The following is a 16,178-nucleotide window of genomic DNA, read 5'->3' as shown; positions in this document are numbered from 1 at the left end:
GTCTGGATGCACAAGAAAGCTTATACCCAGAATAAAACCTTGTTGGTCTTAAAGGTGCCAGTGGACTCAAAATTTGTTCTGCTTCTTCAGACCAATACTTGGCTACCCTCCTGAATCTATCTTCATTTGAACTTGCAGGAAGTGTTTACAGCTGAGGTAGAGGTCTATCTCTCCCACTAGGGGGCACCAGTTTCCATCCATTCTGGGATAACATAATACTGAAGCTTCCCTGCTGTTTTTGACCCAGTTTGCCAGATTGCAACCTGGTCCTTAGAGGCTGTTAGCAGGGCTGCCAGAGAAAGCTGCCAGCAGGCATGCTGGGATTTAGCCCATGACATAAGGGCAATAAATTGTATAAGGCAAGAATGCTCTGCAAAGATACTTTATTGTAACAGAGCGTCCTGCAATGGATAACAGCTTGTACAGGCCAGGTACTGGCCATACATACAATAGCCACACAAGTGTCTGCAGAGAACCTTCCCCGTTACCCCCTCTCCAAGGAAAACTGTACAAACACTCCTTATTCTGAAGGCCTCAGAAGTCAATCTACACCATCCCACAGTATGGGGTATGGCCGCACCACATTTATAGTCTGTAAATTACATATTAAAATTACAGGACCCTCGACTCCAGAGCTGGTTCCAGATTTTGGGAGGCCCTGGGCAGAGAGTTCCCAGGGGGCCCCTCTCCACCCAAATGTCTCACGACCTGCCCGTGTACGCTTCCCCTTCCTTGTTTGCAAGCCCTCCCATTGCCCATGCTCACAACCATCCACTCTGCTTGCAGCCCTTTCTCTGAGGACACGGTGGGAGCATGGGTGATGCAGCACTCACAAGTGAGCAGGTGGGGGAAGGGCTGGCGGCAGTGGACCCTGCCAAAAGCCCCAGGCCGAGGATTTGCTGACGTTGGCCCTGCTCACCTCATTCCAGTGCAGACGGCCTTTCTGCTGTGGATCTACCTGATACCCAGAAGCCATCTTCCTGACTATGGAAAAGTGATGCTGTTACAAGTCCTGCAATTTGCTCAGTTCTGGAAGAGAGTTTTTCCTGTCCCCATGAAGTTTGGGAAACCTTGTGCCAGTGCTTTGAAGACTGATTTTCCATCAGGGTTTCCCTGGAACACCCAAGTTTACACCCAAACACAGACTGCATCCAGACATCATTAAAAAAACGCTCCCCTCACGCAGCACACCGAAATGAAGAGAGGAATCTTCAGCTAACTCCCAGTTTGCCAGGCTATCTGAATGCAGATGCCTCAACAAGCTCGGGGCTGTTTCCTTCCAAATAATGAGGTCTCAGTAACCCAGGGTTAAAAATCCAGATTGATTGGAAAGAAACACATTTTGTTAAAAACGCCCACATTCAAATACCTTGACAAATAGGAATTGGCAGACGACCATCATCGGTCTGGGCGCACTATGAGGGGGAGAGGGCACTTGCACGCCTACAGTTAACCAGGATCGTGCCCATCACGAGCAAACTCATGTATGTTTGTGATGGCTGTGAATGCAACCATTAAGCCACCCTGAGCTACCAGCACTAGCCTCCTCTCTTCCAGTAGAATTTATACACACTCTCTAAATGTTTTAAGCGTGGAAGGAGGCTGTATATACTGATACTTTATGAGCAGCCTCTGGGTTGGGATGGGGAAAGTACTTCACAGGCTTGGCATGGCTGCAAAATAGCAGATTAAACAGAATGCTGTGTATTCAGACAGCTGTAGCTGAATGATGGAACAGCCTGAATAGAATTGCCCAAAAGAAGACACTACCTAAAGGTTTGGGTTTTTTAAGTGACCTGCTTATTAATCAACTGACGAGTTTGATCCCTGCTTAGAAACCCAGAGGCAATCTCTTCAAGAAATTGCTGAGCCATGCCAGGATGTCATGAATGGAATCCTCCTACCTCCCCCCCATCTCCATGTCACACACTTGGAATATATGGCATCATCATGGAACCAGTAACAACCAATGGCTTATGAAGCTCTCTTATGTTGAGCTCTCTTATGTATGGCTTATGAAGCTCTCTTATGTTGAGTTGGACCACTGGCTACGTAGCTCTATATTGATCCCTTAACTAACAGTGATTCTTCTAGATCTGATGTGTTGATCTTTTACAATCCTGCTCAATTGGAGATGCCTGGAATTGATTCTTAAGCATTTTGTATGTTCCATCACTGAGCTATGCCCTTTCAAAGGAATGCTCATGATTCCTTAATAGAACTCCAGGGAAGATCCAGTGTTTCTTATTCGTGAGAAAGACCCATGATGGAAAACTAAGCAGGGAGCTGGTCCAGAAGTATCCTTTGCTCCACACTCTTGGATCCCCACTCCCTCTTGTTGTGGAGTAAACTGAGCCTGCCATGTTGGCTCCTGTATCACCAACTGCACTATCAGTAAAGGGCCCGGGATACTGACTCTAGAGAGCCTTCTGTTTCATGCAAGCCTCATGCCCCTTCTTGCTTAACATGGTTTCCCAGGGAGGCTGTTTTGCAAACAAGGGGGAATGTGCAAAAGTGCTTCCTAGGCATCTTCAGAGGATAAGTACCTCTGCTCATTCCAGACAGCACTAGAGACGGCCAACAGCAACACTGCGCTCAGAGCTTTGGAAGGAGCTGGCCTCCCACCGGTCAATGCGCATCTTGAGATCGGTGTGTCGGAGAAACAAAGCAAGGATCTTGCGCAACACAGCACGCCGTAGCAGGATGTATACCCAGGGGTCCAGGATCTGGTTCCAGGAGGCCAGGCGCACACCAAGGAATAGTAGCTGCTCATAGTCAAGGGTGCCACTGGAGTTGCTCACTGACAGGATGACGAAGACCTTGGAGGCAAAGGAGAAATACGGTGGTGAGAGGACAATATGCCTGTGGGAACCTCAAAGATGCCTGCCTTTCTCCAGTGATCCTAAAAGCCTAGAAACACAGAAGTAGGAACCTGCCCCTACCTCAACTCCTTCAATGTTAAATTGGATCTGCAAGTACAGTTGCTATACCATCCACACCCAAGTAGTCTGCAATTGTTTCCTGACAAAAGGGCTGCCCAGTCTCCAAGGGCTTAACAAGGCTTGGGAGGTTGGTTCATTCACTGGACTTCAGGGGAGGGTCTACCAAAGCTGCATCACAAATCTCCCACATACAGTGTCAGTCTAAAAATGAAGCTTTGGCCACTGGATAACACAGACAACAAAATCAGTTCAGATTCTCTCCAGGAAGATCCTTTCCCAGATCATTAGATAAAAGGCTACTGCATCAATGGATTCCATGTCTACACAGGAGATCTCGCTAATGCCTGTAAGCATGGGACTGTCCTGCTGTACCTGTTACTGTGACAAATCTGTTCCCTGCTTCTCTACTGATTAGAAATGTGAAAGCCTAAGGGGAAAATGGAAAAATCAGGGGAATTGTTTTCTTCCATTTACCCCCCCCCCCCCATGTTCCTTCAGTGATAACCTGAGAACTCCTATTGTTTTTTTTCTTTCCGAATGAGTGAAGAGCTTTTTAAGACAGCTGTTACTCCAAACATGTTGCATAAACATTTTTATGCAAGCCAGCCTACAGCATTAGATAATGACAAGTGAGAAGCCACAATACTTGTGGGGAGGGGGGAGTGAGTACTCCACCCATTGCTGCCGATTCCCCACTGTTCCCTCCTTACTGTTGGGGGGGGGGAGACTCACGGGGGGTATCCTAAATCCCCCCATCACCAAGCCTGGCATGACAGTGGAGGGTGGTAAGCAGTGGGGTACCATAGGGATCAGTACTGGGTCCGATGCTTTTTAACTTGTTCATTAATGATTTGGAGTTGGGAGTAAGCAGTGAAGTGGCTAAATTTGCGGATGATACGAAGTTGTTCAGGGTGGTGAAAACCAGTGAGGATTGTGAGGCACTCCGAAGGGATCTGTCAAGGATGGGCGAGTGGGCGTCAACATGGCAACCGGGGTTCAATGTGGCCAAGTGCAAGGTGATGCACATTGGAGCCAAAAATCCTAAATATAAATACACATTGATGGGGTCCGAACTGGCAGAGATTGACCAAGAGAGAGATCTTGGAGTCGTAGTAGATAACTCAATGAAAATGTCTAGACAGTGTGCAACTGCAATAAAAAGGCCAATACTATTCTAGGGATTATTGGGAAGGGAATTGAAAACAAATCAGCCAGTATCATAATCCCCCTGTATAATCAATGGTGCGACCTCATTTGGAGTACTGTTTACAGCTCTGGTCACCACACCTCAAAAAGGATATTATAGCATTGGAAAAAGTGCAGAAAAGGGCAACTAGAATGATAAAAGGGTTGGAACACTTTACCTATGAAGAAAGGTTAAAACGCTTGGGGCTCTTTAAGCGTGGAGAAACGACGGCTGAGGGGTGACATGATCGAGGTTTATAAGATTATGCATGGGACAGAGCAGGTTGAGAAAGAAGTACTTTTCTCCCCATCTCACAATACAAGAACTCGTGGGCACTTAATAAAATGGCTGAGCCGTCGGGTTAGAACAGATAAAAGGAAGTACTTCTTCACCCAGAGAGTGATTAACACATGGAATTCACTGTCACAGGAGGTGGTGGCGGCTACAAGCATGGACAGCTTCAAGAGGGAATTAGATAAGCATATGGAGTAGAAGTCCATCAGGGGCTATTAGCCACAAGGAGAAGACCCTGATGCTGGGAAAGATTGAAGGTCAAAGAAGACGGGGATGGCAAAGGATGAGATGGTTAGACAGTGTCATAGATGCAACAAACATAAAATTGAGCAAACTTCAGAGGACAGCGGAAGACAGGAAGGCCTGGCGTGATCTGGTCCATGGGGTCGCGAAGAGTCGGACTCGACTGTGCGATTGAACAACAAATAAATAGGAACTCTCAGGCTAGGGCAAGTGATGCACTGTATTCTTGGTGCTTGGGGGAGGGGCAACAGTGGGAGGGCTCCTAGTGTCCTGGCCCCACTGCTGGACCTCCTGATGGCACCTGGTATTTTGGCCACTGTGTGACAGAGTGTTGGGGCTGGATGGGCCATTGGCCTGATCCAACATTGGCGTCTCTTATGTTCTTATGCCTCCAAGCCCCTCCCCCCACAACTATTGAGCCCATTGTGACTGCTGGTCTCCTCCACCACTGTGGCCAGGCTTGGCACAGCTTCCAGACTCCTCCGTCACCATGGTCAGGCTCAGTGCGGTTGCTGACCTCCTCTGCCACTGTGGCAGGGTCCGGTGCTGCTGCCAGCATCCTCCACCACCCTGGTCAGGCTCAGCACAGCTGCTGCCGAACTCCACCACTGGGCCAAGCTGGAGCAGCTCCTTCTAGGCTCAGCTGTGCTCCCAAGCTGTGTGGCTGATGCCATCGGGCCTAGTGAGGCTTCCCTGGCTGTGCCGCTGCTGCTGAAATATCAGCATCTGAAATATCTCCACTTTCCTATAAATAGGACAGATGGACTCCCATTCTAGCTGTATCTGAAGCAGTGAGCAGAGACTCGCAAAAGCACATCCCCTGCCGCATGTTTTGTTAGTCTTTAAGGTGCTACTGGACTCTTGCTCTTACATTACCAAAGAGTTTGGTGTATTCAATGTTATAAAGAAGAAGAAGAGGTTGGATTTATACCCCGCCCTTCACTACCCAAAGGAGTCTCAGAGTAGCTTACAAACTCCTTTCCCTTCCCCTCTCCACAACAGACACTAGATGTTCAAATATGCTGCTAGTCCTGTTGTACCTGTATGAAAATATTTTTGTCCAAATAATACATTTTCTTTCACTTAATACAAAAGTTATTTCTATTTTATTTTTTCCTTCTCAGGTGGCAAAATATGCATTGTTCTCTGCCTCTCTCTCTCTGTTATTGGGTATCTTCACAGTTGTGCTTATAAAAAAAACAAGGCATTTATACTGCCATCCTAAGCAGAGTTATACCCTTCTATGCCCATTGATTCCAATGGACTTAGAAGGATGTATTTCTGCTTAGGATTTGCTTTTATTTATTTACTTACAACATTTGTAAGGGCTAACCAAAGTGGCTAACTTTTAAAACATACATAATAAAAACACATCTTAAAAACCACTAAAACCAAACAAAAATACATCATTAAAACCAGAAGTAAAATATGTACAAAGACAATCATTAAAATATTGGGCAGGACGGAGGGATAACTGCAGGATTTTTCCAAATGAAATAAAATGAAATAAAAATGTCTTCACTTGCTGGTAGAATATGGCAATAGAAGAGGACAGATTACTCTCCTGGGGACAGAGTTCCAGAGTTTTGTGCCACGGATGGGAAGGCCCTCTCCCTGGGTGGCCACCTGCCTAATCTCAGAAGGTGGAGGCACCCAAAGCAGGACCTTGGAAGATGACTGTAGTGGTTGGATGGGTTCATAAGGGAGTAGGTGGTCCTTCAGGTATTTTGATCCCAAACCCATATAGGACTTTAAAGGTCAACACCAGTACCTTGAATTGTGCCCAGAAAAGACTGGGAGCCAGTACAGATAAGCCAAGTCTGGAGTGATATAACCCTCTCCAGTTAACATGCTGGCTGCAGCATTCTGCACCAACTGAAGTTTCCAATGTTCAAGAAAAGCCCCATGTAGATTGTATAACAGTAATCTAATCTAGGTGTAACCAGGGAATGGGCCAGTGTCCAGATGGCATTGTTATAGTCCTAAATTCCATAAACTTGCCAAATAGTATAACTGTATATGCAAACTAAGCTATAAGTGGTGCATTTGATGCTGGAGCAGGAGAATAAGTTTAGGTTTGATAGGATCATAAGTATTGCATATATTTCAATTTTTCTAAAAACAACCCCCCCCCCCATTTTTTCCTAGATAAAAAATGAGGGAAGGATTTCATGGCTGCAAAATTTCTCAAAATTTTATAAGAACATAAGAGAAGCCATATTGTTGGATCAGGCCAATATCCTATCCAGTCCGACACTCTGTGTCTCACAGTGGCCAAAACCCAGGTGCCTCTGCTCCTGGTTATACCTCTGCTACTGATTAGAGCCCCCCCCCTTTAATTACATTCTTCTCCACTCACCAGTAAGGGGCTCCAGCAGATGCAGGAAACCACCATGATGCCCACCAGTTGCACAACCATCTCAATGTCATGAGCCTTGGCCCGCCGATGCCCACATTTCCGCTGACCACGGAGCCGGGCCCGCACCAGGATGAGTCCACTGAATGTGTTGCAGAAGAGGGAGGCCAGCAGGGAGGCCAAGCCCAGCAAGGAAAAGAGGAGGGCGAAGGCTCCCTCTGGCCACGCCTCTGCTCCTCGCACCTTGATGAAGCACCACGTGCCGGGGGCTTGAACGACATAGCTCCCAAAGGTACAGAGAGGCATCAGGGCAATGGCCAGAGCAGCTGCCCACAGTCCTAGCAAGGAGAGCTTTGTCCGGCCTGGTGTGACCAAGGAAGCATGCAACAGTGGACGGGTAATGCCCACGCAACGCTCCACTGCCATGATGCAGCCCAGAAAGAGCGGGCACAGTCCAAAGAACACCATGCTAGCTCCAAAGAACTGGCAGAGGGCTCCAGAAGGGTCCATGGCTGCCCAGCCACGCCGTGTTGCATAGAGTCGCAAGACAAAGGAGCCAGGGATGACATGGCCTGCAAGGTCAGTTATACCCAGACTGCTGGCAAAACGCAGGAATGTTGCCTTGGAGCGGCGCCGGAAGCGGGCATATGATTGTACCAGGATAGCCAGTGCCACCACATTGGATACAGCACCCAGGGTCATAGAAAAAATGGGGGCAGCAGGCGATGAAGCACTCGCAGTGGTCTTCACCGACTCTGTGTGCATTGAGGTGTTCGCCAGAGGGCTGGCAGCTGGTGCGTGGGAAGCATTGGGTGGGTGGGTGGCAAACATCCTATCAGTAACGGCCTCCAGGATCAGGCATCTGTCAAGGGAAAACAGGCATCAGAAATTCTCCCAAGAGCCTTTAACAAAGAAGAAGCGTCCCAAAGAACTGCCTTTCTCAGAAGCCCAAACGCTCTTTTCTTCCTTATGTACTCTGCTCTGGAAGGAAGGGGAGAGGAGAGTGGGAGGGGAAGCATCCTACTCTCTGGGTCTGGGGACCAAAGTCTAGCATGCACAACCAGTTGCATGATCCTCCCTAGCTCCTGGGAAACACACAGCACAGAGAAGCCACGTGGGTTTCTTCTTCCTTACTTCAGCTCTATTAATTCTATTTCTAGGATGTGGAATGATATAGTGTAGCCCAGGGGTGTCAAACATGTGGCCCGCATGCCAGACGCAGCCCACAGAGGCCTCAAATCTGGCCCCTGAGCAACTTCCTTCTCCTGCTTCCTTTCCCAAGGCTACTGCTGCAGCCACACCCTTAGCTTGCTTTTCCCCAGCTCCCTCAGTGGCTCTTTACTTCCTGCCTCTTGCCTCCCTCCCCCTTCCTTGTTCTCTCTCTCTCACACACACACACAGAGCTCTGTGGCTGCTCCTTGCTTCGTGTGGGAGAGGTACAGAGACAAGTCAGTCTCTCTCTCTCACACCCACACACAGCTTCTGCTTCCTTCTCTGGGACTCCCTCTTTTGGGGAGGGAGGGGAGGAAAGAGAAAACAAAGTTGGAATCCCATTGCAGCTTCAAGACCAACGTTTTATTCCAGGTATAAGCTTTTGTGTGCAAGGATACTTCTTGAGAGGGAGGGAGGAGGTGGGTGGGTTCAATGTACATTGAAGAAATTATTTTGGCTTATTCTGAAAAGTTTTTTTTAAAAAATAATAATATTGGATTTCTCTCTTCCTATCTGGATTTATGGGGGGTTTTCCCACAAAGAACCTGATTAGGAATTAGAACACTTGGATTGGTCCTTATATTTTGGATACTGGAGTGATTTCAGATGCCAAATGATAATAGCACACATTGGTAATGAGACAGGAAAACTAGCTTTCAGTTCAGAACAGGAGGATGCATTGTCTTGAGCTTCATTATCAATTGCAGTTCAGCAGTCTCTCTTTCTACTCTCCCTTTGAAATTCCTTTGTAAGAGCACTGCTACTATTAGGTCAGCAACTGAATGTTGTGGTTTCTAATGTCAGACTTATGTCCACTTATTCTTTGCATCCTCCTGGACGGAATCCTTCTGTATGGAACTGAGACCTAGGTTTCCAGTTGCATTAACAACGCTGGTATCTCCAAGCCCCTCTGCATATCACACCTAATCCAATCAAGCCTGCTATTGTCATTCACCTGCTACTACCATTTGGCATCTGAAATAATCTTTCTAAAGTTTTTATCTCTGGTACCTCATGTTACATTTGATGGCACACATGGCCCAGCCCAACAAAGTGACGTTTATGTCAGATCTGGCCCTCGTAACAAATGAGTTCAACACCTCTGATATAGTCCAATCTCATCAGATCTTGGAAGTTAAGCTGAGTCAGTACTTGGATGGGGGACCACCAAGAAAGACTTTGCAGAGGAAAGTAATGGCAAACCACCTCTGCTGAATCACATAACCTTGAAAACCCTACATGGTTGCCATAAGTCATTTGTGACTTGACAGCACTATACACACACGCACACATTTCTATTTCTCCTAACTTCCTCTACTTCCTTGCCCTGTTCTCTGATCAGTTCCCCTCTCCTCTTTCCATCCCTCTTTCTTTCATGTCTTAAACTGTAAATCTGCATGCAGGGCTCTTGCTTTGTAAATGCTGTACAGAGCCCAGGATCATTCTGGTGCTTTTAATGAAATGAGGGTATTGGTGGGGAGCATTCGCAGGAGCCTGGAAAGGAGGGGGGCCCTGGAGAGTCTTCTGCCTTTGGGGTAGTCAGGAAGTAGAGGATACTTCTTTGCAGTTTTTAAAGGCAGTGCATACCGTCCTTGTTCTGACCTGGATGGCCCAGGCCAGCCCAATTGTGTCAGGTCTCAGAAGCTAAGCAGGGTTGGCCCCGGTTAGTATTTGGATGGGAGACCACCCAGGAAGTCCAGTGTTGCAACACAAAGGCAGGCAAGGGCAAAATCACCTCTGAAAGTCTCTGGCCTTGAAAACCCCCATGGGGGTCACCATAAGCCAGGTGTGACTTGATGGCACTTTCCACCACCACCACACGGCCCTACTTCTTCATTCATGAAGACAGTTCACTACCATCCTAAACAGAGTTATACCCATCTAAACCTGTTTACTTCAATGGACTTAGAATGGTGTAATTCTGCTTGAATGGCACTGTTATATCCTACACTGCCATATTCAAAAATCCCCAAGATGGATATATAGGTTCTCTTTCTCTCACTCTCTCTCTCTCTCTCTCTCTCTCTCTCTCACACACACGCACACACATGCACACACACAGACTACACGTCTTGAGTAGTATCAATCTTCATTTCCCACTTACCCAATCTGGGATCATGTAGATTAGGATGCCCCAAATAAAACAGCATTTAGGGAATGCAGAGAATTTTTTAAACTGTGACTTTTTATTTTATTACAGCCTTCAAAATATGTATTATGTTTTAAATTTCAAAGATATATTATTCATCCCCAAGATGGATATATAGGTTCTCTTTCTCTCACTCTCTCTCTCTCTCTCTCTCTCTCTCTCTCACACACACGCACACACATGCACACACACAGACTACACGTCTTGAGTAGTATCAATCTTCATTTCCCACTTACCCAATCTGGGATCATGTAGATTAGGATGCCCCAAATAAAACAGCATTTAGGGAATGCAGAGAATTTTTTAAACTGTGACTTTTTATTTTATTACAGCCGCCTCAATATGTTTTAAATTTCCAAGACATATAATTCACATCCCCCTCAGTCTAATGAAGAAATATAAATCTTGGGGAGGGGCAGCTATTTAAAAAGGTTAACATGCTTAACATGTTTAGTATTGTAAATGCAAGAACATATGTGACAAATTCCTGGTCACATTCTTTGGATTGCATAAATCATCACAGCAATAATAAACTGACAAGGACAAGCGGAGTCTGTTCCTGGGAACCGGCGTCATTCTACTCTACAGTTGGTCATCATGTCAAAAGTGATGGAAACACGTTGTGAATCTGAGAGACTAAAGACAACTCTCACAACTCACTGGTCATTATCTACACTTCTCAAGCAAATGTGCAGTTTGAAAAATTAACAGTCTTCTTATACTAGACATGGTGGTACTAACTCTTGTCCACTAGTGCAAGAAGTAAATTTATTAACCTGTTGCCATCGTTGTAATGTTTTTAGCAGGATCTTTTAAATAAAAAAGTGTCTGTCTGTAGTAAGCACATACAGTATAATTGAATTACCCTGCTTTTTAACACTGTTATTTCTATTGTCTGGCTCAAGTAACCTGGGGCTAAATTCAGAACCAGAAGATTGAGTCATGGCTCCTAACCTATTGCAGTTTATACTTGCCTCTTGTGAATGAGAAATAAAATCCAGTGGTCCATACTTCAGACAACTTACAAAAGTTTATTAACCCCTTAGCTGATCTTTTGTACTTGATCCCCCCCACCTTTCGATACACACTCATTTAATCTGCACCAGTGTAAGAAGTGTGGATTGATGAATGACGAGTATCCAAATCTCTCTTGTATGATTCACAAGAGTCAGTATATGAAGCAGAATTTCCAGTTCACATTACTTAATGCAAACAGTCTTCAGTTCCAAACATGGACCAGAAGGCAATAATAACATTCTGCTCAATTTGTTCTGTGGTAGAGAAGTATCAGACACACCTTTCGTATTGTGAGGGGCCTTCCCCAGAATCAGCTGCCTCCAAAGATACTATCCTTACACACTTGAAATCATCACTGCACCCCTCTTCTCTGAAATTAAGTAATCGAGGATTACGAACAGGATTCACCATTGATTTCATGAATTAGAATCACCAAACTAACCACACAAACATACATAAACAGAGTGGGAAACCCCACCAGAGTTGTGAGTGCAAAACAGTGGTTAAATCGTGGTAAAATATAATTAGCAGGAGCCAAGTGATTCTGACCAGGTCCCAGCGTTATTTGGAAGAATTTGGGGGACACACAGGGAAGATCTCACTCTTTTTAGTTCACAATAATTTAGGACTAACTATCGTCTTCTGCTCCTGCCAACCTAGCAGTTCGAAAGCAAGAAATTGCAAGTAGATAAATAGGGACCACTTCGGTGGGAAGGTAACAGCGTTCCGTGCGCCTTGGTGTTTAGTCATGCCGGCCACATGACCACGGAAACGTCTTCGGACAGCGCTGGCTCTTCGGCTTGGAAACGGAGATGAGCACCGCAACCCTAGAGTCGGATTCGACTGGCTTTCGAGCAAGGGAACCTTTACCTTTACCTTTATCGTCTTCTGATCAAGTGTTGACAACAAGCACTAGCACGAAAACAACAGATAATCCCCCACCCCCCGCGCAATACTCCTTAGCCATCGTGGCCGTAGAGCGCACCATCGATTTATATGGTTCTTTAAACACTACTGTTATGAGATCCGGAATAAATCTTTCCTCAACACGGCATAGTTTCCCAGCGATCACCCGAAGGAAGGTGACTCTCAACAGGGACGCACGCACGGACCTTTTTAGGCTAGCGCGCGGGGGAGGGAACCTCGGTTCTCTTGAGCAGGGTTGCCCGTCGTAGCTTCCCAAGTCTAGAGTTCCCTGGCGGCGTCCCACAGTGACAAGCGCGGCCGCCCCGTCTCCTTTTCCCTATCTCGGACTTCCTCCCCCCCCCCCCCCCCCCGGCTATCGGCCTTTAGAGCGCGGAGAACTAGGCGTTGATCCATCTGGCGGCGACTCACCTTTTGAAGGTCCCGTCCCGGCCTTTCCTGGGCGTGCGAGCGAGTCCCTCGCCACCATACGCCTGCCAGTCCCAAGGTACGATCAGCTCGCTTGTGCCTCACCCTTCCCCGCCCCGCAGCAAGTGATGGGACGGACCTCGCCCTCTTCCGGCGCTAGGGGACGCTCTGAGCTCCTCCCGAGCCCTCCGAAGAAGAATCTGTTCCTACGGTCAGCCTGCCAGAACTTCAAAACTCCTGTCCGCCAAATTCGGTGTTGTTCAGTAAGACCACAAGCTTACGGATAACTGACGAGTCGTCACTCCCCAAGCTACCGCTGGTTGGGTGTTGGCTGCTGCTAACGCGGACTGGACTCGCCACTGCTGATCATGCTATGGGGGGCGGGGGGGGGGCGGGGGATAAGCATCCACCCTAACTTCCTTCATAAGGATTACACATGGGGTGCCATTCGTTCCGATGAAGTGATATCTCGTATTCATGTCCTAATCCCGGGAGAAACCAGAAACTAGGCTTTTCAAGACCCAAGATTGTGTGCATGTGGGTGTAGAGTGTAGCACCGTCAAACAACATTGGTCCACCCTGATTGAGAATCCAGATGTGTGTGGTTTGGCCCCCAGCCAGTAGCCAGAGTGGGTAAACAGGTAAACTTATTTTTCCTCCCGTGCACTATTTCCTTGACTGAAAATGTCTCTTCCCCACTTCTTTTAGCCCTCACAGGGAAGAAAATGACAGGCACAAGGTGATGATGGTTGCCTCTTTTTTTCTTTATTGGGTTTAAAGCAGAGATTAGGGGGGATTTTAGACTATGGGTGCGTTCAGACGGGGCATTTAAGATGGTATAGAAGCTGGTTAGAAACGGAGTACTTACACGCGATCACACGCACAACATCTGCCTTCCATCCCTAACCGTTGCCAGTTGTCGCAAACACCCCTTAAACCGGTGTAGTTTGCCACTAGGTCCCCAAGTGGTGTTTTCCTGAGGGCTCCGGTTCCAGCCGCATTTCCCCCGTGTGATCGCTCTCCGCCGGTGTAGAGCCACTTCCGCTGGGAAGCCCGAGGCTTCCGCTTTTCGCCCACCATTTTTTTTAGCCTGGCGTTAATTTTTAAAAAAAGTGATTAGTTTTAAGCTTCGGACGAGTACGGGACCTCACGGAGGCCCTTTTCGCTGTAAAAGTTTAAAGGGCAGTGTTCCTCCAGGGCATGCTTTTCAGGACAGGGTGTTCTGCGCCTGTGTGAAGATCTCAATTCTGTGGATGGCTGCCTATGCGCAAGCGCAAAATGTAAAATAATATTTTTTTTAAAATGCCGACGCGCACTGCTGCGCACCTAGTGTGGACACCCAGGACCGATGTGTTGCGTGGTGAGGGAGGTGAGTGTGACCGCACTTGCCCCAGATCAAATTAGTCCACATGGAACCGGAGCAGTTTAAACCGCTCCTGGCAGGCTGTCTGAACGCACCCTATGATTATCTTGGTGTTGCCTAGTCTTACCTGGTGAGCTCCATTCCCCCTTGTATTCCACTCCTATTTTTACTTGGTCCATCCATCTGCTGTCCCAATCAGCACTCATGCCCTTCAGTTGACTGCTTTATTTATTTTATTTTATTTTTATATTTCAATTTCTATACCGCTCATGACCCCTAATGGGTCTCAGAGTGGTTTACAATGAACTACTTTATGTAGTTGATTACCTAGCTAGGGCCACAATTTCACGGGGAGGGGATTACCTAACAGCACCCATGTGGCGTATTTCCTTCTCTCCAGCGGGCCTCGGACGTTGTTTTTCTGACGATCCGGATGACTGGCGACCTTCTCAGGGCAGGCTCTGATGACTTCTTCTTCCGGCGCGCAACTGCTTCGGGGCGCAGCTTCCGGCTATGCATCCCAACAGGCTCCTGTCGTGCTGCATCCCCTCGATGCTGCGTCGCCCGGCTCCGCCTCCATTCGATCTGGTTGCTGCCTTTCCTGAATCGCTTAGTTGCTCCGCCACCGCCATTGCTCTTGCCGCTGCTCTGCTTGCCGCCGCCGCCGCCACCAACCGCACTCCTGGCATGGAACCAGGAGGAGGGTGCCCCCTGCCACCTAGGGCAGGTACCCATTTGTCTACTTGTGTTACTTTCGAGCCGCTGGGTTGGCAGGAGCTGGGACTAGGGCCGGGGGCTCAACCCAGCCGCGGTGGGGATTCGAACTTGCTGTCCCAAGTCACAGTAGCAACCATCATGCTTTCTTCACATATACCACCTACAGCTAGTCTCAAAGCAGTCACTTTGACTGCTTCCTTGGGTTCAGATCTGAGGCAAGTTTGTGTGCAGGAAACCATGCTGAAGACAGTGGTGATGATGATTATGGCTGCACCATCAGTATGCATGTGTCATGCCCACTATGCAGCTCGACCCCGTGGACCCTGACCCAGGGGATTCTGTACCCTCAACTTTGAAGGTTGAGTTCCCTGCACCCCTTGAATCGCTGGACCTATGTCCTGAGGAGGATGAGCACCAGTCAACAGGAGAGTTTGCACCTGGAGCCATGCTGGCAGAGCCAAGCACAAGCACCACGCATCCTGATTCACCTCCACCGGTGGCTTGTTTGCGAGAGCAGAGGCGACGGGACATGGCAACCCGGCATAAGGAGGCGCGCATGAGAGGTTGATGTACTCTAAGCCCAGAGTACTGACCGGAGCTGTGGTGTAATGTATCTTTAAGATCACTTGGAGTTGTTATGTCCACCTGCAGGCCATTAGCAGAGTGGGTTTTATCAGTCCTCTACTTGCTTGGAGAAACACGTTGTGTTACCTGGTGATAGCTGGATTGAATAAACATTGTATTTTGAATTAAACCCTGCCTGAGATTGTGACTGAGAAGTTGTTGGATTTGTCCTGGACAGTGGACATCACATGGTGTCAGAATTATGGACTTTGTAAGACCATCGCCTCCGTTTGTGTTTAAAGGTAATCTGGCTGAAAGGTGGAAGAATTGGGAGCAAAGGTTTCGTTATTTCTTGGCAGCTATTGGAGCTGATGAATTCTCCCATGAACGGCAGATTGGGATTCTTCTAAGTACTGTGGGTGAGGAGGCCGTGTCTATTTATAAGACATTTGTTTTCCCTGATAAAGACTCAAAAGACCTTGAGACAGTGTTGAAGCAATTTGAGAAATATTGTACTCCCAGGAAGAATGTTATTTTTGAGCGGTATCTGTTTTGGAAACATGAATGGATAAAGGGAGAAATGATAGAACAGTTTGTTACTGAGCTACGGCTCAAAGCCCTAGACTGTGATTTTGGTTCTGTGTCGAATGATATGATCAGAGACAAGATTGTGTTTAGTGCGACTCCTGAACTGCAGGAAAGACTCTTGAAAGAATCAAATCTCACTGTAGAAAAAGCAGTGGAGATTTGTCAGTTAGCTGCAGCAACAACTGCACAGCTGCAAGCAATGACTACACTATCAC

The 16,178-nt window shown here is 47.4% G+C and overlaps 1 protein-coding gene across 1 annotated transcript; it reads right to left on the bottom strand.

The window, feature by feature from the left end:
- Nucleotides 1-2,227: 2,227 nt before the first annotated feature.
- On the bottom strand, nt 2,228-12,829 carry PTGER1 (prostaglandin E receptor 1). Its single transcript, XM_015415190.1, has 3 exons — nt 12,735-12,829; nt 7,025-7,883; nt 2,228-2,819 (listed from the first exon to the last, which is right to left on the bottom strand). The coding sequence occupies exons 2-3, from the start codon at nt 7,850-7,852 to the stop codon at nt 2,568-2,570; spliced, it is 1,080 nt and encodes a 359-aa protein (XP_015270676.1). The 5' UTR covers nt 7,853-7,883; nt 12,735-12,829; the 3' UTR covers nt 2,228-2,567.
- Nucleotides 12,830-16,178: the final 3,349 nt, after the last annotated feature.

This window comes from Gekko japonicus, unplaced genomic scaffold (assembly GCF_001447785.1).
Source record: "Gekko japonicus isolate JY-2015 unplaced genomic scaffold, Gekko_japonicus_V1.1 scaffold83, whole genome shotgun sequence".
Classification (NCBI taxonomy): Eukaryota; Metazoa; Chordata; class Lepidosauria; order Squamata; family Gekkonidae; genus Gekko; species Gekko japonicus.
Note: the sequence above shows the minus strand (reverse complement) of the source record. Positions and strands in the feature narration are given on the sequence as shown.